This window comes from Falco biarmicus, chromosome 12 (assembly GCF_023638135.1).
Source record: "Falco biarmicus isolate bFalBia1 chromosome 12, bFalBia1.pri, whole genome shotgun sequence".
NCBI classification, from domain to species: domain Eukaryota; kingdom Metazoa; phylum Chordata; class Aves; order Falconiformes; family Falconidae; genus Falco; species Falco biarmicus.
This window is the reverse complement of record NC_079299.1, coordinates 23119986-23141470: the sequence shown is the minus strand read 5'-3', so window position 1 is coordinate 23141470 and position 21485 is coordinate 23119986. Positions and strand designations below refer to the sequence as shown.

The window sequence follows — 21485 nt, the reverse complement described above, 5'->3', positions numbered from 1 at the left end:
CCGGCCAGATGATGGAAAATAATGAAAAGAGTGTTGTTTGAAGTAGCATCACTCTGCTTTGAGATGCATAAGCATCATTGTCTGTGGTATTTGGTAAAGCTATTTGGTAGCTTTTGCTTTCTGTTGGATGTCAACAGGCTTTCCTGGTTAGCACTGCTCAGGCTTTGCTGACTCCTGTGATACCACTTCTCAGCTTGGACTCTATGAAGGAATATGTTCTCAGCCTTTGGATTTCTTAAATGTATTGTGTTAGTTCATACGAACAGTGCTGTATCTTCGTTATAAGGATCATTGCAGCTTTTGAGATAGAATTTCCTAGTGTTTGCTAGTAACCTCAGCTTTTTTCCTACTATTTTTCATTAGTCTGGTTTGAGCAATAGAATAATTTTGCTGACAACAGCTCTCAACTATAATTCTGGTCTTTTTGCTCGTGGTGCCCCTCAGAGTGTGCTTGTGAGGTGGGACCACTGTCCTTGCGACAGATTCCCTCGGGGCACTCAGTAGTCGCTGTTCAAAACTGCGTTTGTCATCTTCCTCCTGGTAGAGTTTTCCCAGGTTTGCCGAGGAGTCTGTCAGCTCATCAGATACGTCACTGCTGGCTCTCTCCTGTTTTGGAGAGGCTAATACCACTCTTCTGGATTAGGTGCCATTTTGTGTACTTGACCAGTTTATTAATAAGGTGGTATGCCTTCTTTCTGATAACTGAACCTTATACTCTCTAAACTAATGTGTTTGCTGCAGACTTACATGTGGGATTAATGTACGTTGATGTGTCTCATCCCTGAGCCATGCACTGTACAGAGTATGATCTGAAAATGGCTTTGGATGTGACTCAATCCCTGTGACCTATGCAAGGAGTGCCATCATGGGAATCTTACTGGATATTATACTGATTTTCTTCACTTACAAAGAGCGACTGTGTCTGCAGTTTCCTGGCCGTAACTTCTGTCACTATCCACAATGTTCCACAAAGCTATGTAACCTGCATTTTAGTGCTTGTCAATTAAACCTGCATTCGAAGCTTAGTCAAACTGCCCTAAGAAATTACACTAATTCAATATTTCTGCATCTGAAAATAGTATTTTGTAGTAAGGTAGATTGTTACACAAAGTGTGTTGCTGTATGTTGTACTGATGGAGATACATCATTGGGAAAGATGAAAGGTTAGAAAAGATGTGAAGTAGATAGTTTTGGAGGTTTGCTTTAAAGAGGGCGTAAACAGAAAGTGTGTAACTTAAGAGGAAAGGATAAGGAAGGAAGAAAATCACAGGTTATAGAATCAGAATAAATCCATGAGCCAGGGTAATTTGTGATACTCTTCTACTTTGACTGCTAAATAAATAAATAAATCCAAACAGTACACTTGGGAAAAAGAGATTGCCATCCTTGCAGTCATGTAGATCATTCCCCTTTAAGCTGCTCTTGGGAACAAGCTTTCTAGCCAGTTAATACACAACTGTAAGCTTCAAATGAGATCAGAAACTGAATCTAATTAAAGAACATTGCAGCCAACAATATTCTGAAATTGAGAGATTATTTTAATGTATTTGGCATAGGATTGTTGGTCTTTTTCCAGACTTGCTGTCTTTTGTTCATGATAAAAGGTGTTGGCATTCCTCCAGCTTGAAATAGAGGGGTCCAAGTTTAATGACTACTGCAGTCAGCAAAATCCTTGTACTAGTGTTAACAGAAGCTTAGTGCTGTGTAAGCTCTGACTTTCTGCTTTTTTGTAGTTCTGATATTTAATTCCCTCTGTGGGATGTTGCTGTTTTGAGGTAGAATAAGGGGTGATGCAGCAGGGTGGTGATATCTGGTAGCATTTAACGTATAATGGATGTGATGCTGTGTTTAACTGATACCGTCTGTTTTGAGCATTTATCTGCCTGCATAGCCCTCTGCAGGCACCTGTTCAGTGACTATGTGAGGAATGAAGACTGCGGATATCGCGTATTCCTGAGTTGGTGTTAAAATTAATCTGGCTTTTTACATTGGGTTTTGTGCGGTGGTATTGCAGAACGGAGCAGCTTGTTTGCCCTTCCCGTACTGTGGTTCCTTGCGGTCTTCAGTCCACTGGAGGGCTGCTTATGAATACATGTGTGCACGTGACTTATGTTGCTCCTTTTCTTTTTCCTAAATGCGTAGATATTTCTGGTTTGGATACTGCTGTAGTTTGGAAGCAGGAAGAGTAAGATTATCACATTTCCACTTGTCTGGCTGTCTGTATGTTTCTAATCAGTTCTCCACAACTTTTCTGCAAACAGTTGAACACCTGTTTTCTCAAGCTTAAACTCCTTATGTCTTAGACTAAAACGAAGACGTCCTGTGCTGCTTCTTGACATATGCTGTTGTTTTTCCCAATAAATAGTATTTTTTGTGTGATTGATAGTTACGAAAAAACAGAAATCCATCCAATCTAGCACTGAAAACAGGTATTGCAAGCAGGAACATGGGATTTAACAAAATGCATTATGTGATGTTTAAGTGCTTTATTTAATTTTATTTTTCCTAGTGCAGGTGTTCTTTGGATTCAAGAAAGCCTATCTCCAGAAAATCGTGGATTTTAAATATTCCATATTTTTACATGGAATATAAGCAATTGCCTCCAGTATAAGAACCAAAGAAAAGAGTGCTTTAATTTCTTTTACAACTGAGTCTTCTGATATACTGCTTATTTGTGCATCTTGCATCTTAAGTGTGAGATGTGGCAGTTAATTAGAAGACTTTGTCTTTTGTTAAAGGATAATGTTTTATGTGGAATATCCACCATTTCTGTATTCAGTGAAATGCTCTTAACTAGAGTTTTGTCAAGTGTCATTTCTCTGCAAAAGTAAATCTAGTAAAATCCTTTATCTACTTTTTCTGGACAACTGAGCTGTTTAGTAAATTCTTTCATGTTGACAATTTTTCTTGTAATAGGAAATGTAGTAAAAATATTGTAGAACATCTTCACTGCAAGGCACCAAGAATTTTTACAAGAATTCTCTGTGTCGTATAGATTTAACCCAAAATTATAATGTCCCCTTCTGCTTTGCTGCCATATTTCTGATTACAGCTAGAGCTCTTTTTCCGTTGTCTCAAGCCAACACATAGCAATTTTGTTCAGTAAGCTGATGCAGATTTGGTAATTGATGAATTGCAAAGTAAGGCTTGTTAAAATTCATTCTAGGAAGACAAATTTAACAGAAATAGTCATGCTGAAAAGATCTTGGGTAATATGGAAAATCATTAGAGATACTTTTAGAGAATTTAGAGGGGCTATTTAGAAGAATTTAGGAAGAAGCCAACCCAGAGAAGTCAAGAGAGATGAACCATAGCAGCTGGAGAATGAAAACGTCCCGAAATGCTTGGGCATTGGCCCCTCACCATTGGAAGTAGTCACCTTCTGTTTGCCTGGAAGAGGGAAACTGCCTCTCTTCATACTTTCTGATAGCTGTATCTTAAGTTAGTAAAGGGAAGAATGAAATGAACAGGGTTGATTTTCCTGATGTTATGCATCTTGAGTGTTTTTGTGGAAGAATTTAAGAAAAATGGTTGAGCTGCTAACAAATAGGCAGTGGTCCTTCGAACATAAGAGCTAGGAAAGCTGCTTTGCATAATGGAGTTCACTTGCCGAAGTATCTTAAGGCATTTAAGTCCTTGTTTTATTGTGCGTGGGTTTAGATTTGGGGGTTTGGGTTGGGGGGTTAGGGTGGGGTTTTTTTACCATTAGTATGTATCAGAGAACTAAGAAAGCAGGTATCTTGAATTTATTTTTATTAACTTAATAAAACACTGAAGGGCAGACAGGAGTCGATTCAGTTTCACTAATAACAAAAAGTTGTGCTCCTTTAAATATCAACCTCCTCACTTCTAAGTTAATTTTTACCCCTTAGTTGCTTTTTTAAAATCTAATTCCGGAAAACTAATTGCTGTTCTTGTTGTTCTGAGTTTTATCCCAGTTGCTAACTTCTTACATATGTGAATTCTCATTTCTTTGTAAAATCATGTATTTATTTTAATTGTAGCTTCCATTTGTTGCAAATGCAAGTGTTTTCTTGGTCCCTGTCACGCTGATGTTTTCAGACTTTGGTTAGGAGGCCAATGGTGATTTGAGGCTACTACTTCAGGTGTGATTGTGTGGTAGAGCATGTCGTTTGGTTCTCCGTAAGTCCAGAGGTGTTTGCCCTTTGAGGGGTGTAAGTTGCATGCCCAAATCCAAATCCTTTCTCTCTGTCACACCAAGGTGTGTGTCGCAATACCTCTCCTTCAGTGAATGCTTGTGATTATTTCTCCAGATGTCAGCTAGCTTATGTTTTTCGTAAGCTATATTGAGCAGAATTGTTCCAAATATTTGTGCTTTGTCATCATTCTGGTACGCATTCAGCATTAGCTTTGGTTTGCAGCTGCTTCTATCTTTGTCATAAAGAATACTTTCTGCTTTAGGTACGTTTACTACTGGTGTACAATTTTGTAAGTCCTTGAAGTGTATGCAGTTTATACCTGTTGCGCATTTAGCATTTTCATTTTTGGGGTACTTCCAAAATGTTTTGGCATTCTTTTAAAGTCTTGGCTCTGTAGTTGAGACCACCTCATTACTGTTTACATACTCTTTCTTTCTTTGGAGATTTCAGTTGATTTGCCATTATAAAGATTGAGCAATAGTAGGAGTTGTATCATTCATCCAGAATAATATGCTCTTTTATATAAAGAAATTGCAGGGTACAATGTTATTCCAGTCACGACAGCACTGAAAACACTGGAGTTTGGTTTGATTAGGTTTTGGTGGTTTTGGCTGTGGGTTTTGTTTATGTTTTTGTTGTTGTTGGTTTGGGGTTTTTGTGGGCGTTTTTGACGGGTTTTTTCGTGTTTGGTTTTGTGGTTTTTTTTACAATGGAGGTAACAGATTTTTATTTTTTATTTTTTTTTTACAATGGACTACACATAGTTTCCTGCTCATCTCTCCACTTCTGAAGGATTTTCAATACTGAAGTGTAAAGGTGCTTTATTGCTATTGAAAGCAGTGCAGTTTCCCAGTGGCAGTGGATCCTGTCCCTGGGGTGGCACACCTCTCCCTGCCCACAGGGCAGCGGGCTGGGCTCCTGGCCTCTGCCTGTACAGTTCCATCAGGAAGCTGACGTTATCCATTCTAGGTTTTGGTTAACTTGTTGGTGTCAAGCTGTTAATTTATATTTTAAAATGTTAATGCATATCCATTGTAAGGAGGTTTTAAGTGAAATGGAGGAAAAGGAAAACTACCTTTCAGTTTCCCAGACTTGAACTGTTTCTAAGTATAATGGAGAAATACTTTGAGCTGGGAGGTCTGAACCCAAATGCAGCTACTGCCGCAAACAGTATTTGTTTCACAGAACTTGCATCTGCGTGTAGATGCAGGGAGTGATGAATACTCGTTGATTCCGTTAAAACCCTTTCTTTTGTAGACAAGGGTTTGGCTTAAAGCCTGATTGCACTTGTGCTGTGTGTTTGGTTTTGAATTACCATCTTTCTTTTTAATATTTTCAGTATTGAAAAAGAAAAAAAGTTGAGGAGGTGGATTTATAATGTCCTAATAGCTTTGCTATCCAAATGGGATGGTTGTCTTTCTTGGCCTTAGCCATCTTGAGTGGCGTAATCCTCATTCCTGGTTATTTGGTACTTGAAATGAAAAAACTTTGGCAAATCTGTAGTGAATACCGTGTTGCGAAGATGTATATTGACAAGTGTGTATTTAGTAAAACTTGTATCTGTGACTGTTTTTTAACCCAGGTTAGTCGCCGACTGTTCCTGTTGTATCACAAGAAGATTAGGCTGTAGTATGGGTGGGACAGATTGCTCCACTGTGTAGTATGTGAAATCCAGAGTGCCAGAATGCTGGAAGGCAAAGCAAAACTTGTTTAAAAAACAGAATGGATTTTAAATAAAGTTCAGTTTTAGGTAAAAGGTCAGGCTCTAGTTCTTCTTTTTTTTTTTTTTTTTTTTATTTCTAGCAGTTCATCCGTATACAGTAATGTGCATATTGTATGTGTAAGGTAATCTCATTTTTTAATCTACTATAACTGTCCTTTTGATTCTTGAAAATCCTTTTGGGTATTTTGCATTCTGATATCGATCCCTGTCTGTCTGACTGCTTCAGCTGGGTAATCATTTTTCTTGTTTATCCCTAATCCTTTTAATATTTCCTTCCTGCCACTGTATAACGGTACAGTATGCCTATTGTTTAGTATGTGTTTCGTGATGACTGTAAGACTGTACAGTAAAAGTGGCTGTATTTTAGCCTAGATTTCACAAAACCGGTTTACAGTGAAACAAAAATGCAAAGCTGAACAACACGTGTCTTGAAAGCATGTATGTTGACCTGAGTGGATCACTTTGCTTAGTCATACAAAATGTTCATCTTTATGAACCACGTTTTATTTTGAACCGCTCTGAAAAAGGAAATAGGAAGCTAGCTATTTCAAAATGCTCCTTATTCTGTATTCTTCTTAGGGACCTAACAGGAAAAAAAAAAAAAAGGATTTTATTCTCTCTGTCCCTGTTTGTGTATATACGTATGTATATGTATATCCATATGTGTACATATTAAAAACTTGTTTTTAAAGGAGCAGCTGTAGAACAGTTTAAGTGTCTCGGTGGAAGCATTCGGACCTGAGCCTCCGATAGTCTGTCTTCAGCCTTCTCCTTGCATGAAAACATTCTGTCCTCGTTACTATGGTGACTGAGTAAAGGCATCTCTGGTCATACAAAGTTTTGACAAAATGATAAAAAATCCCTCCCTGAAAAGGTTTCCAGAAAAGCATGCATCAGTTTTCTTTCACCTGAAGAATGAGGAGAAGACCCTCCCACCCCCATCGGGGCTTTTCTTCTCTCTTTCTCCCACACTAGGTTATATCTCAGGATCCGTTTGCTGTGCTAACCAATGCTTTAACTGTTCTGCTTTTCTCATTAACTAAACTTGGCGTATACTTTCTCTGCGTGTCAAAGCAGAGCGTGCAAACGTAATGAAGGAAAAGAATTTGATACAGAGGTGAAGGCAAAGTTTTCAGTTCTTCTTCAGGAATCATTTGTACTTCCATACTGCTTTGGTACTAGCCAAGAGGGGTGGTGGTGGTGTATGCTTAGTTGGGTTTTGTTACAGCTGCTCTAGTTTATCAAAACAAAAAAACCCTGAGATCCAGACTTCTATATTCAGTGACTGTCTTAATAAAAACATCTCTAGCTAGTAGCCAGTTTGAGTGAGTATCATCTAAACCTTTCAGGAAGCTGAAGAAGCTACCTTCTTTCAGAGAACGCATTGGTTGTAGCACAAAGACTTTGATAACTTGCTGTTTTACCTCCACTTCCCTGTAATAACTTGGTAAGGTCATGGGAAACATAATTTAAAAAATACAGAGTACCTTTTGATATGGAGAAACTTTGTGAAGTTTTCTTTTGGCTTTATGGCTGGTGCTTTGTGACAGACTCTTTCTAGATGGCAAAGAAAAAAGAACAAATCCACATCTTGGTTTCTTCTCTTTATCCTAGCCTTTGAAGATTGCTCTCTTCCCCTTCATGCACTCCTTAATACCTACGCTGTGGTTGCAGTGAAGGGTCAGTTTGAATGCTGTTAAGCCTTGACTTCTGAGATGCTACAACTTCCCTGCGTGCCTCCGAGATGAAAATCTGATGACAATGAGAAGTGGCTTTGAGACATCCTGGATTTTAAATGAGCAATCCCCATTTTAATGCTAAAGCACACAGTACATTGTAACTTACTGAGCTGTTATTTTTCAGTTACACATTGTAACGGGTGGTTCAGTTATTCTTGGTAATTGTAGGGTGTCCTCCATCAGGAGTGTAGTTATGGCAGGGGGGTTTTGCAGGCTAGTTGCAAAGTAACAGCAAGAAAGCCTGAACCTCCGGACCTATAGAAAGTAGAATTTGTCTTGAAATGCAAATCTGTGCAAGTCTGATACCAGTAGTAATTTATACCTAGAAATAGCACTGTCTCTGGTAAACTGAATAATTTTACATTAAAAGGCCTGTGAGGCTGCCTTTTATAGGAGAGATGAAGTGTGTTTCCAAGGACAAGAGTCTTATTTTGAATTAATAAAAATGTCAGTTTTCCTGTTTGGATAGTGTTCGGTTTATTAGAAATGTTATCTTTCCAGATACACCTCTGAATTTCTTGAGAAGATTGACTGGCTTAGAATAGAGTTTGTAAAAGCTTCATTGATCCAGACTCTTCCTTTATCTGTGTAGAGATTCTTTGTTGGCTCAGGCTGGTGAGATGTCAGCAGTACCAGAGCACTTCCAGCTTCGATGGTGTTTGATGAAAGACTATAAAGAGAATGTGTCCCACAGAGAAACCTCATCAGCAAACCGAGAGTCGCTGTTCTTTGTGTAGTCATTTGAAATGCTGCTTTTTTGCACATAAAGGCGTTCGCAGCTAACTAAGTTTTTCTTAGTGGGTTGTAGGTTATCTGTTCAGACTTAATTTAGGAGAAGTTTGATGGATGCATCTTTGACAAGTAATTGTTCTCCTTGTTAATGGTTTCTGTTTTTTTTAAGGGAGAGGCTGAAATGTGATTAAGTTGTGTATGCTTTTTCCATTAACTGTCTGATTCTGTGAAAATCAAACAGCAAAAGTGTATACAACTCCTCACTTCATTAAATTAATTGGTGAGCTGTATAAGCAATTTCTTGCCTTGCTGAAACAGTCAACTTATTAAATGAGACCTATCAGCTACTTCAATGGTAGAGGTAGAACAATATATGATAAAAATGCATTTTAATTAGTGTGATAAGTGTCCTGAATAAAAACTCTTAATTCCAAAACCAGACTTCTGCTTTAAGAAATAGTTTTACTGTCTTTCTACGTACAGTTAAGGCTGTATGAAATTGTTCTTGTAAGGGGATCTACATTATGGGTTAGGAGAATATGATGCGTGTGTATCTTCTTGTTGCGTAATCTGTGTGTAAAGATGCTTTCTTATTCAGGAATAAGTATCTTCAGTATTTTATGCGTTAATTTATTTCACAGTAAGTCACATATATAGCTCTTCCTTTCCTTGAAAATCTGATTTTTTTAGGTTAGATACGCCACTTTGAAAAATGAAATTCCCCTGTTTCTGGGCACAAAATAGTAATTGTTTATGTTCTATTTATTATCAAAACTAAGATAATAAAATGGATTTTTAAGTCCTGATACCTTGTTTGACTTTGAAGATATTGGTTAGGAAGATCCTGATTTGTGTAATGGACAATAGCTTAGAACAACATCTAGGAGACAGGTCAGTGCTTTATAGTGTCTGTGTGTGTTTGACAGAGAAGCCGTAGCTGCTATTGTGAATCTGCCTTGGTCAATTGAGAAGCTACTTTGAAATAGTTCCCGTTTGGTGTGTGCAAGGGGTAAAGTAGCAAAAACATTGCTGGTGAGTGATTTCACAGTTGTTTTCTGTGGAGTGCAGCTTGCCATTGCCCTGCCTTTCTGTCTTTTGAGGTAGTCTGTTGTGGTTTTAATTATTCTGCTCTGACGTGTTTTCTTATGTGTTCCATTTGTAAGGGATAGAAGTTTGTTAATAAAGGAAAAAAAAAGCTATTAAATTATTCCTTTTGTTTGATGAAATCTTAAATAGCTGTATGTAATGGAATTAAATCAGGAATCCTGCTAAAGCAGTGACACTTACAGCTGGTTTAACGTTTGTAATTTATTTTGAGAACAAACTCAATTTTGATGCCTTCTTCGACCAGGTAATGAAAAGGTAAATAAGTTCAGTACAATGAATTGTAGAAAAATGTCTCATATACAAACCTTTATAAACAGAGGAGATGGGTATGCTTGCCATTTGCTGAGATAACAAGAAGGAAAACCTTGAAACTTTTCTGAATGGTTGCTTAAAAGTAATGCTTTTATTCAGGCTTGGTATCAAAATGAGGAGCCCTCATCAGCTTTTACTGAACTGCGGTAAAACAGGACTCCGAGCTTCGTATATTGCAGTGAGTGCTGGGCTGAGGATGAAGTTATGCTAGCATGGTGCTAGCTGGTTGGAAGTTTTAACTAAAATATAGTGATGTTACACTGGGAGCTTCTGGATTTTTCTGTTTTAGATAGATTATTTTCAGAAGTATGAACTAGGGACTCTACAAGAAAACACTTTAAATACTGCCAGTCACGTAGCATTTCAGTCACTTGCTCCTTTCTATAAAAGGAAAACCACACCAAAATTGAGAACCAAATCATGACATACTCTGCAAAAAATGTCTTTACCTGCCCTTGGTTCTGTTGTGCGCTGGAGTTAGGGAAGCTGAAGGACTTCTGTTCTTCAACAACATCTGTCTGTTGGCTTGACATAGCTTGGGTTAATATATTTGACTTTCCTCTTGCTCGGTTGTGTTTGTATACTGGGGAGGGAATGGTTTACCATGTGCGTAGTTTGAGATCATAATTTGGAAGCACAATATTTACAGAAGTAGTAGGAGGAAGGGGGCGGTTGGCTGCTTATTTTTCAGGACTATGAAGTACAAAGATAACTAATGCTGTGCTAAAAAGAAAACCTTAGGTAATTTCTAAATATCTAGTGGTGTTGTGTAACCAGGTGTTAAAACATAAACACGTACTTGCAAGGTGGTGGTTGGTTGTGTTTAAACCATTTCCTCTGAAAGCTGCGCTGGTTTTATTTAATGGTAGAGTCCTATTGTATGCTGTTACAGTTAACTACGCTGAGCACAGTAATGTGGAAAAGATTATAGAGGATGATGACTGGAACACTGAATGTTTAGTATAAAAATACTCATTACAGTTCTCTGTTTTGAATTTCTCTTTCTTCAGCTGCCTTTGATGCTCCTTACATGCTGATAGTGACATATCCTTGTTTTCTTCATATTTTTGCTAGATCCTCTAATCAGCTCCAACAGTAGGCTTTGCATTGGTCTTAAAAATATTTAGAGTTCTGAATAGTCTGAATCCCAACACTTTGACGTGTGTTTCTGACAAACCTTGCATTTCTGAAAGTTGTATGTATGTAAATGCAATAAAGTAAAAATAGTAGGTAAACTTTTAGAAATGTGTAATAAAAAGCCTCTTCACAAGAAAGACTGCATGAGGATGGAATTATCTGTGAGTGGTGTAAATCAGAAAATCACTGCGCGCATAACGCTAGGGCAAAAAAAGTCATAACTGTGAATTTAAGGGTCCAACATGGGTATGAACATCAGGGGCTTCTGCTGCACTACTGTTGTGTCACTTCTCTAGGCATAACTAAACAACATGCAGTGTAAAATGAAAAGATTTTTAAAAGCGAGAATGTCAAGCCTTTTATTATATCCATAAACTAAGGAATATCAATAAAATAGTGAAACTAGTATGTTATCTATTATTTATACAACATCCCACAGTGAACCTCTATAACCAGTAATGTTCAGTCTGAACAATGTGTTTAATAAAGCAATAAGAACTTAAATATAAGGATAGGTTTTTTAAAAAATTGGTCTTACAAATGTTGTTTAGAATTCTAGGTAAAATACATGTCTAGCTTAGGCTATTTTAAAGATTGATGGAAATAGTGGGGGTTTTAAATGTAAGAAAAAAGTTGTGACACTATCTATTATCACATTTAAGTTAGTAATCTCTGTTGCTTGTAAGAAAAAATATAAAGTACTTGTACGTGAAGGAAATACATGTAATTATTTTGTTATTCTGTGTTGCTATATTTGGTGACTAAAATTGAGGCAAATGTTTATATTCATGTTTTCCTTTTGCAATTACTAATGCTAAGACCTAGATTAATATTTTTCTAAGCACTTACGTGTCTAGGCATTATATCCCTCTAAGTTTCATTTAAACTTAAGCACAGTTAGTAAATCAACCATGTAGACAAGCAATACTGCTTTGATTTTTCAATATGACCTAGCATGCCAAAGAATATGCTACAATTAAGTGTAAAAATGATCCTCTGGAAAAAAATACTGCTGTTATTGACATTCAGTGCATGTTTGGAAGCAGAATTACACATTTGTTGCTTTTTGTTTAAGAAAACTCAAACATAATATCCAGTAATATTGGTAACTCTAAAAACAGTGAGTTACTAAAATTTTGGAGAAAGTATTCTTGACTTTTTATCAAAAATGCTCATATTTGTTACATCTTAGTCATTGAAATTATCGCTAGAGATTTCATTTTTAAAATCACATTGGCTTAAACATCAGATTTATAAACTTAGTGTTGTTTTTACTTGTTTCTACTATTCTGCATCTAAGTAATGACAACAATCAAAGTAGTGGATACATTTTGTTGGTGTAATAGTGACATTTGTAGTAGAAGCATCTAGTTTAAAAAATTGCAAATAACCAAGGAGTGGTACAAACAGTTATAAATTCAGATCTTGGATTTCTATTGTTGAGGGGGTGGGGGGGGGGGGGGGGGGGGGGTCAAGCCTGGGAAGTCTCCCTGAGTTGCCTCCGAGCACTTCACTATGTCCCATTGGCCTAAACATAGTGCTCTTCTGAGTGTCTGGAATCCACTTGGTTTTTAACTGCGTTCAGGTATATTGAGCAAAGTGAGACCCTCTTGGATACACGCAAGTTTCTCACCATTTGCATTACAGAGTAAATCAGTCACAGTAACAGTCTGGTTTTTTCCCAGTATGTCTTTGTCATTGAAGAGTATGGCAGAATATTTTTGCCGGAATTAAGATTTGGGGTTTTTGAGAATGGAGGACCCTGACTTCTTTTCCAAGTTCTGGCAGAGTGTTACCCAGTTGTCCACGAACCTTCTTCTGTGTCTTAATTCTGTCATTGTCTTATCTCGTTGTTTGTCCAGCTTGTCACAGTTCCCACCAACCTGTTGACCTTGCTCCTCAATATTCTGTTCCTTCCTGCTGTGTGCCTGTAGCCAGTGCCTCAAACCTCTAGTGCCTGTAGGCAGTGCCAGGCAAACCTCTCCTCTTTTGCTGTTTAGGCCACTGAAGTATATAGAAACACGTTTAGTGTGTGAGCATTGGGAGCACGTACTGGACAAATCCTCCTCTGCTAATGCATGGCCTGTCCGAATAGGTTAGCTGTTGAACATCTAACCAGCTTTTTGAAGATGTAACATTTCAGTTCGGGTCAATCAAGTTTAATAAATCAACCCATTGAAATCAGTTGCTCCTATGGAAAGTTGTAGGAAACTGAAGGTATAGGTGTGAGCGTCAGGGCTGTGCATGATGTGACAAGGTGTTTCTTAATGGCATGGCCAAATGTGGAGCTCCGCAGCCGTTTCTGAGCCTGTGTGGCTCAGCAGTCAGGCACATTGCACAAACTAGAATTTTTGTAAAATGTTTTGTAACGCACCTGCCCTCTTGTAAATAAGATTTTTTTTTAAGCATACTCCGTAATTTTTGCTAATGAGTTCAGCAGCAGCAGTTTGCTTTTCTTTTATTGTTTTGGGGGGAGGAGGAAGATGGGGAACTTCATCTGAGCTCATCTTCACACCTTCAGTACGGTGTTTTACTGACCTATATGGCATGCTAATTTTTCTCTCCCTTTCAGAAGAGAAACCTGATTGCTCCAAGGCCCGCTGTGAGGTCCAGTTTTCTCCTCGCTGTCCAGAAGATTCCATCTTGATTGAAGGTTACGCTCCTCCTGGTGAATGCTGCCCACTCCCGAGCCGATGTGTGTGTAATCCTGCAGGCTGCTTGAGGAAGGTTTGCCAGCCTGGCTATTTGAATATATTGGTTTCTAAGGCATCAGGAAAGCCTGGGGAATGCTGTGATCTCTATGAATGTAAACCAGGTAAAAGTAGATGCTTTTTTTCCCCCCCGTTTTTCAATTTTTTCTAATTGCCTGAAAAGCACAACCACCTATATAATTGCATGTAATAAAGCCTATACAGCCTCTGATTTTTTCTGATTCTTCTTCAAAATTAAAATTGTTATATGTGGGCAATACACATTAAAAAAAAAAAGATAAGTATTATGATAAATTTTACTTCTTTTTTTTTTCAGTTAATTTAAACGGAGCAACAAAGGAAAACTAGCCTAGTGAGAATGTTGCATTTCTGTGGATGCTACTAGTGAAAGTGACATACTTTATATACTGATCAGATTATACTAAGTTTTTTCGTAGTAAGAAAGTGTTGTGCGTAGACAGGGAGTTAAGGTTTCTGTCTGAATATTTCTCTAGATTACAAAGTGATGACCCTTTAAAACTGGAGAGCAAAAGGATTATGGAGGAGCATATTGAAAGACTTTACAACATTTTCAGTATTTGCCCATTTTCCATTTCACGAGAACACAAATCACCCTTTCTTGGGATTTATTTTTCTCTGTGAAGTGTAAGATGTAATTCACTCTTCTTTTTGATCCAGGCTTTGGTAAAAATGAATAATAAAAATAGAGGGATGAAAGCAGGCATATAAAATTGAATAATCCAAAATCTTAAATGCAAACAGTATGTTTAAGCTGTGCTTTTCCTTAGCTTGTTTAACATTTTCTTAAATCTTCCACAGAAGACGATTGTGCAGTCGTTGTGTCTTCTAGTGCTTCCCTTTGCGTTTTTTCCCATTATCCAATGCAAATCTGTCTGTGTGGAAATTCAGGCAAACTTTCATTCTCTGTCCTGAATAGTTGGTGAACAACTGTTTTTCTCTGGAACGTTTTGTCAACATTAATCATCTTTTACCTAGAATTAGCTATAATTTCTTATGGCATAGTTTCCATTGGCTCCTTCCTTGTTATGTTGCCCCCTCTGTATAGTTTTCTTAAGTCTATCCACATGTCTTTAAAATGTGGTGTCCAAAAGCAGAGTACTATTTTGGCTGAGTCTTCATCAGCACTAAATACAGTAGAATAATCACTTTGTCTTTCATGCAGAATTCTAAATAAGAGATGACTCCTTTGCAAGAGTTATATTTAATTTGTGAAATGCTGTGATCCCAAGATCTTTCTGTAGCATGACTGCTACTGAACCACTGTGTGTGTACATTTTAGTTCTTTATATTTATACTGCAAGTATGCCTTTTCTGAATGTTATCTTGCTGACTTTTGATTATTTCTTTATTTCTTAAAATGAATGTTAGCTCTTATCATGTCCTTCCAACTGTTATTTGCATTCCCATCTTGTAGTTTGCAAATAACTCCATCCAGACTTACCTTTGTATGTTACTTCTTGAAGGGTGTTTTCAGCTTGTTAGTATTACAGAATCTTCACATTGAATATGTCATTATTTGTTGCATTTGTGGATTTATACATAACTGCACATTGTTTTTTAAAACAGTTTGTATTTTTTGTTGTAGGGAGTTCAGGGGTGAAGGTACATGGGACTGGACAAATGAGGATGCATGTTAGGAGGGTAGAAGAGCAAGCAGAGTCTTTGAAGAGACTTGGGAAGGAGCTTAATGGGATTTAAGAGGAGTGTAGAAATTTGCGACAGGGACTAGAAACTGAGAGGCTAAGGGAAAGCAGAGAGTTCTCCCTCACTTGGGAGACAACAAGCGTGTGTTTCTTAGGCAGTGGCTAAGAGGCTGAGGAGTGTAGGTGGGTACTTCTGTGCATCCCTGCAGTGACAGCGGATGAAAGATGTAATGGCTAAACTACAAACCACAGAGTGAGTGGGGCCCCTGCTTCTTGCAGTGTTTTGGCTTTAGGGGGAAAAGGAGGAGTGCTATTAGTGTGGAAATATACAGAGTGCTATTAGGAAGAACAAGCCAACACAAGACTGGAAGACAGGGACAGGAGTAGGTGAATGTTGGCAGATCTTATTAGACTACAAATTACTTGCCACAGAAGGCTTTTTTTATTTTTTTAAAACTGCAAATCTTTGCAAATATGAACTTTTTTCAGTTTTCAGAGGAACTTTATTTTCAGAGTGTAGACTGTACTTGTATAGACAAAATAATTGGTACTTGATATATGAAGGAGATTATAAACTGAAAAACCACTGAAATCTTTTTTTTAAATGTTTTTCTTTCTTGTAGAAAGTTTTAGGGATTTAATTTTTAAACATGCAAATCAGCATTAACCTTGCTGTTTTGTTCCATTTAAACTGTTCCGTCATGTTCACCACTGTGGTTTTAAAAAAAGTCTTTGTTTAAGAACAGGCAGTGGAGTGTCTTGTTTTATTAGGATTGTATATTCATAGGCTTACAGAATTATAGAATACGTAGGTTGGAAGACCAGATGACTCTGGAGGCAACCTAGTCCATCCTGCTACTCCTGCACTGTTTTATGCCATTTATTCTCTATGTGTATATATACTTGTACTACTGTATATGCAGTAGCATATGTTATATGTATGTATGAAGAGATGCATGTGGTTCTGTTGAAGTCGTGGTCATAAAGTGAAGTCAGCTAATGCTCTTTACGTGGCAGGAATATTTATTCAGCCCATCATAAGCCTGGTAATAAACCTTGTGTCTTCAGAGTTTTACTTGGTGTCCTGAAGAATTGTAGGAAAGGAGCTGGAGAGGAGCTGAACTAGCAGTGCTCTGTTACATGCTTCCTCTGTTTTTAATGCCATGTTGGTAAAAAAAATGGGACCATGGACAGTGTAAGGCCTGGTAGGTGGGTGTTCATGCAGACCTTCTTATGGGGCCAATGTCTCTAGTTTTACTGAATAGTATCTATGTGTCTATGTAGTTTACGCATCAGAGAAAACTGTTTTCCATACTTTGCCACAGACCTAAAAACTTTAGTTCTATGAGTGCTGCTACCAGAATGTGCATCCTGCACCTTCATGGCTGCTTAACCGGCCTCTGCAGGGGTTTGGCACCAGCAAGGGCTTTCTGGTGGAAGCAGACTGCCAGGAGCTGGGAGGACTGCTTCCCATGGTAGCACTGCTGCCTTATGCTATATAAAGGTTTTGTGCAATTAAAGCATAAATTGTGTTTATTTCTGTTCCTTAAATAAGATGCCACTGCTCTCCAGCTTACAGTGGCATTTGAGTTTGGAGTCTTCTGCTGAGAACTGCGTATGTTCAAATACTGGGATTGGCAACGGAGTTACTGAAGGGAAAACAGGAAATGCTTCTATACCACTAAATATTAGAATAAAAATAAAATCCTTCATTTTGAGATCCACTTCCTCTTATACCTCATTTACTTTAGGAATACAATGATTAAAGGAATCAGCATTCAGATAAAATGAACAGTGAAGAAACTTAGTAGCTTAATCAGAACTGTCTGTTAACCTCCAGATTAATTGGTCTGAAGTGTTCTTACCCATTGCTCCACCAAGCACCTCCGCGCCGTTGTGGTGCCTACAGAGAACAGCTATGTTATGTCCCTTTTGTTTTGCTATGGTTGCTAAGCTCAGAGGTGAGAAAACACTGGTCTGGTGCCATAAGCAACCTACTTTGTTCCTACAAGCTGTGTAAAACTGGCCATTCGTGAGCAGTGAGCTTACTGCATGAGCCCTGAGTTTAGCTGGAAGCTGGGAGTTACGGTTCTGAAAAAGCATGCTCAAAAATACGTTTAGTTTTTTCTTAAAGATGGTTTGAAGGAACAGTCTTGAATGGAGCTGCATAATGTCTTGACAGTAAAAATAAAAATAACCTGACACAAGATTTGTATGAGTATATGGGCCTCTTTTGCTGAGAAGCTAAAACAGTGTGAGCAGTGATGCTTTTAAAATCCTGTTTATTTAAAGACAGAGTCAAACTCTAAAAGGTATTTTGCTGAAATTGTGATAGGAGCTGTAGCTGCTACTTCTGAATAGAGGTAAATAGTTTACTTTGGTGGTCACCCAATAGATGTTTGTTGTACTTCTATTGGTGACTTTGCTGTTGTTGTGCTATCTGGTGAGCTGGGAAGTGTCATCTCTCAGTTCCTGACATCCTTGGGAAGGCGTTGGGAAGCGTCTGTCATGGTAAACAGAACCTCTGCTGAAAAGACCGCTCATTTGTCATTCTTCTGGCAGTCCTTCTGTCAGACCTTTCGTTCACGCACCTTCTGCAGCATCCCTGCACGGCCTGAAAATTACTCTTACTCAAGTGGAGGGGTTTTCTTCTGGTACCGAATCTTGGTTGAAACACAATGGTGAAGAGTATGTTATTGTTTGGCTTATTTCTTTGGGGAATTCTGTGCAGTCAGGGCTTGATGGAAAGTCTGACATCAGCAGCGAAATTTAGTAGGTAGTATGTGATGATACACGAAGTAACTTGTGCTCCACCCTGGTACAGCTTCAGTGTTGAAAATCAGGGCTGGATTTTTTGCAGTCTTGCACTAAGGACAAGCGTCAGCAAAATCAAGTTTTCATACATAGTTGAGAGAAATAGAATTACAATTATATTTTTTTTCTGTTGCTTACAGAAATAGTACATGTGTTGTTTTATTGGATGCTTTGTTAGAAGCTGGTGTGGAAGGAACTTCAGAGAGAAGATGAGATTGGGAAAGGACTGGAGAAGAATTACAGACATGTTTTCAATGGACTTGGAGAAATGGCTTTTAAGTTGACAATGATGGTGAGGGAGGAGAAGAAAAATCAGTAAATACAGCTGTTGATGCTGGGAAGTACCTGTGATAGGAGAGTTAGGGGAGTGATTCAGACAGTGATAGAAATGCATTGAAAGTCAAGGAACTCTATCTGTTCTGGCTGTATTTAACATGTTCTGAAGTGTGAAGGAATGTAAAAAGGATGATGCATTGCCATGGAGAGATATTTTCATGTTTTCTTTCTCCTTCTCCCAGAGCAGAAAGTGTAACTACCATTATCAGATACCGTCAGGTTGCATTGTGTTATTCATGCAGGACCAGCTGAAATGCATCTGACCTGAAAGGAAGGGTTACGTGATGCTTCTTAGCTGCTGTAGAAGCAGACTCTGGACCCTCAGAAAGCGTGACTTCTGGAAAAATGTTAAATCTTTCTTATGCTGGGTCACTCTGTTGCATCAGAGATGCAAATATTGCCTTGATCCTGGACCTTTAGATGCAAGGTAGCTATTTAGATCTTGCCCCTAAATTGCACATTCTATATGTTGAAAAGCCAGTGTAATAATACTTGTGTCAACATTCTACTATAAAGTTATTTTCACCTAGGTGTTGACAGTTTCATGATCAAAGACCTTCGGTTCTGCAGTCTACAGAGTAGGTTGCACAGTATTGCAGCTACCTCAGGGTCTGCAACCATGGTAGGGTTTGTGCTACATTCCTGTAGAAAAATTAGTAACTCTCAGATGTTACTGTATACAAATTCAGTGCGTAAGAAAATTCCTGTAAGCAAGGGTTGGTTTGGGTGCATCTTCACTGATAGGAAATTGCAAAATGTTTATGCGTTCGCGAAGATATCTAGTTGTCAAACTATATATTTGCAGTTTAAAGCTTCTAGGATAGGAAAAATTAATTTTCTTTAGACAAGTTTTTTATTATTATTCATAATAAAATATATAATAACAGCTTATAATAAACCTGTTCATGAAAAGTATACTTTGTAGTCATTGGTATCAAAGTAAGATGTGAAAACAAAACCGGTAGTTCAGCAGCAAATGTTTGCAGTCATTATTTTATAGGGCAGTAGTACAGCTGATCTGGGGGGCATCTTTCTAAGTAATGAAGAATCCAATTATGGACTGCTACGTAACCTTACAGCATCTTCAGCTTATCTGGAAGTTTGGCTCAATACTTCTTCCATTTTGAGAAACCTATTTAAATCTGAAAAAAAGTAGGATATTTTTTTTTTCCTTCTTCAAGTATCTTTCCACACAGAAGAGAGATGAGAGATGAAAGGTGGAGAAGTCTGGGACTGCTCAATCTGGAGAAGAGGAAGCTCAGGGGAGATCTCAACAATGCATATAAAAACCTGAAGGGAGGGGGCAAAGACAAAGCCAGGCTCTTCTCAGTGAGGCACTGTGGCAGGACCAGAGGCAATGGCCACACACTGAAACAACGGAGGTTCCCTCTGAATGTCAGGAAACACTTCTTCACCTTGAGGGTGACTGAGCACTGGCACAGGTTGCCTGGAGAGGTTGTGGAGTCTTGTGGTGCCCATCCTTGGAGGTATTCAGAAGTGATCTCGTCACGGTCCTGGGCAGCCAGAGCTCTGTGGCCTGGCTGAGGGAAGGGGGTTAAGCCAGATGAGTCCTAGAGGTCCTGTCCCACCTCCGCTGTTCTGTGATTAATCTAATAGTGTAATAATGAAGATCTCCCAGTGTGGAGAAAAGCCTGAGGTGGGATATGAGTGTGGATTATGAAATTCTGTGGGTGGTGGATAAGCTGAGTACGTACCGTTTGTTTACCAAGTCCTGCTAACCCTCACAAGAGTTGGAGGTACTAGTAAGGGATCAGTATAAAATAAATTAAACCGGATAAATTAGATCAAACGGGGGAACCACTGAGTGACCACAGGCACTTAATTACATTAAAATTTTCTATTTGAATGCTCTCGATTTGGGGTTTGCTGGAAATTTTCCTTAGGTTTGTACTGTTTTAATAAAGAGACCGTTTGGGGTGGTTTTCAGTGTTAGTGAACCATGGACTAGCACGCTATAACCACCGGAAAGAATCTGAACTATTTGGGAAGAAAAAGCACCCTAGCTGAGACTTGGTGGCATCATTAGGGAGTGTTTCGTTGTCATTACGGGTGTATGGAAAGATGGACACATAAATAGCTGTGCAGTAGCAGCTTGCTGGTGAAACTCAGCTGGTTTTTCCCCGACTGCTTACCTGGGAAGAGGCGGAGGGGGCCTTGAATCCAGGGCGGCAGCAAGGTTATTGGTTTGGATTCAGGAAACTGGACATTGGTGGTTGCTTGGCCCAATAGAATTGTGCAGATTGTATTGGTTGTGTGAACCAGACTGGTAAGCTCATAATCCTCAATGCCTGTGATGATAAGGGAGGAACTAGATATGTATTTCTTACAGAAGAGCTGTTTCAAGTGTGTTATTTGTTAATAAAATGGAACATAGAAGTCTGGGTTTTATTTAAGGTGAAATATTATGAAATTAAGTATTCCTGTCTTAAAGGCAAATAGGTATCTTTGTGTGTTTATGAAAATGTATGAAAGTTAATTTGATAATTGCCATTTTTGAGATGAACAACTGGAATCTTTCCATTTGAGTTTAGTAACTTTCTTTATTGCTCCACAAAATGGACTTTTAATTAAATTTGTGCTTTTCTCAACAAGAACCTCTTGAACTTGTCAGGTTGTTCTGATATAGCAGATGGCTCAGTTTTCCAAATAATGGGAAAAAGGCAGATTCTGAACATACAAGCGTAATGGAGGATGACACTCACGTACTCATGGACTTTGAAAGTTGATGGTCTTGAAGACAAAGCTACTGGTCCTAACCTTGATGAGCTGCAAACTGGTTTCATTTGAACTCGTGATTTTATGTCAATGCTTAATGAGATCTGCCAAACAGATGTAATTCTGAGACTCATGTCTCATTATGACAGATTGAGTTATTATTGCTGTGTACCTCTGAGGATCAAGCCTGAAAAATGTATGACTCGAAGGCAGAAAACAGTACTTTGAAAAGTACGGGCTTTTACAAGAAGTGTCTGTAGCATTGCCAAGCTGCTTTGGCGCTGCAGTAAGCAGTCATGATAATGTCAATACTG

At 38.4% G+C, this 21485-nt stretch overlaps 1 protein-coding gene across 2 annotated transcripts in view; it reads left to right on the top strand.

The window, feature by feature from the left end:
• CRIM1 (cysteine rich transmembrane BMP regulator 1) overlaps positions 1–21485 on the top strand; it is a 188149-nt gene that overhangs the window by 74050 nt on the left and 92614 nt on the right. The window contains exon 3 of one of the 2 annotated variants that reach the window (XM_056357301.1): positions 13483–13725. The exons of the other annotated variant lie outside the window; for it this stretch is intronic. Within the exon in view, the coding sequence (XP_056213276.1) occupies positions 13483–13725 (243 nt within the window). The remainder of the gene's footprint in view (positions 1–13482; positions 13726–21485) is intronic. 2 annotated transcript variants of the gene reach the window in all.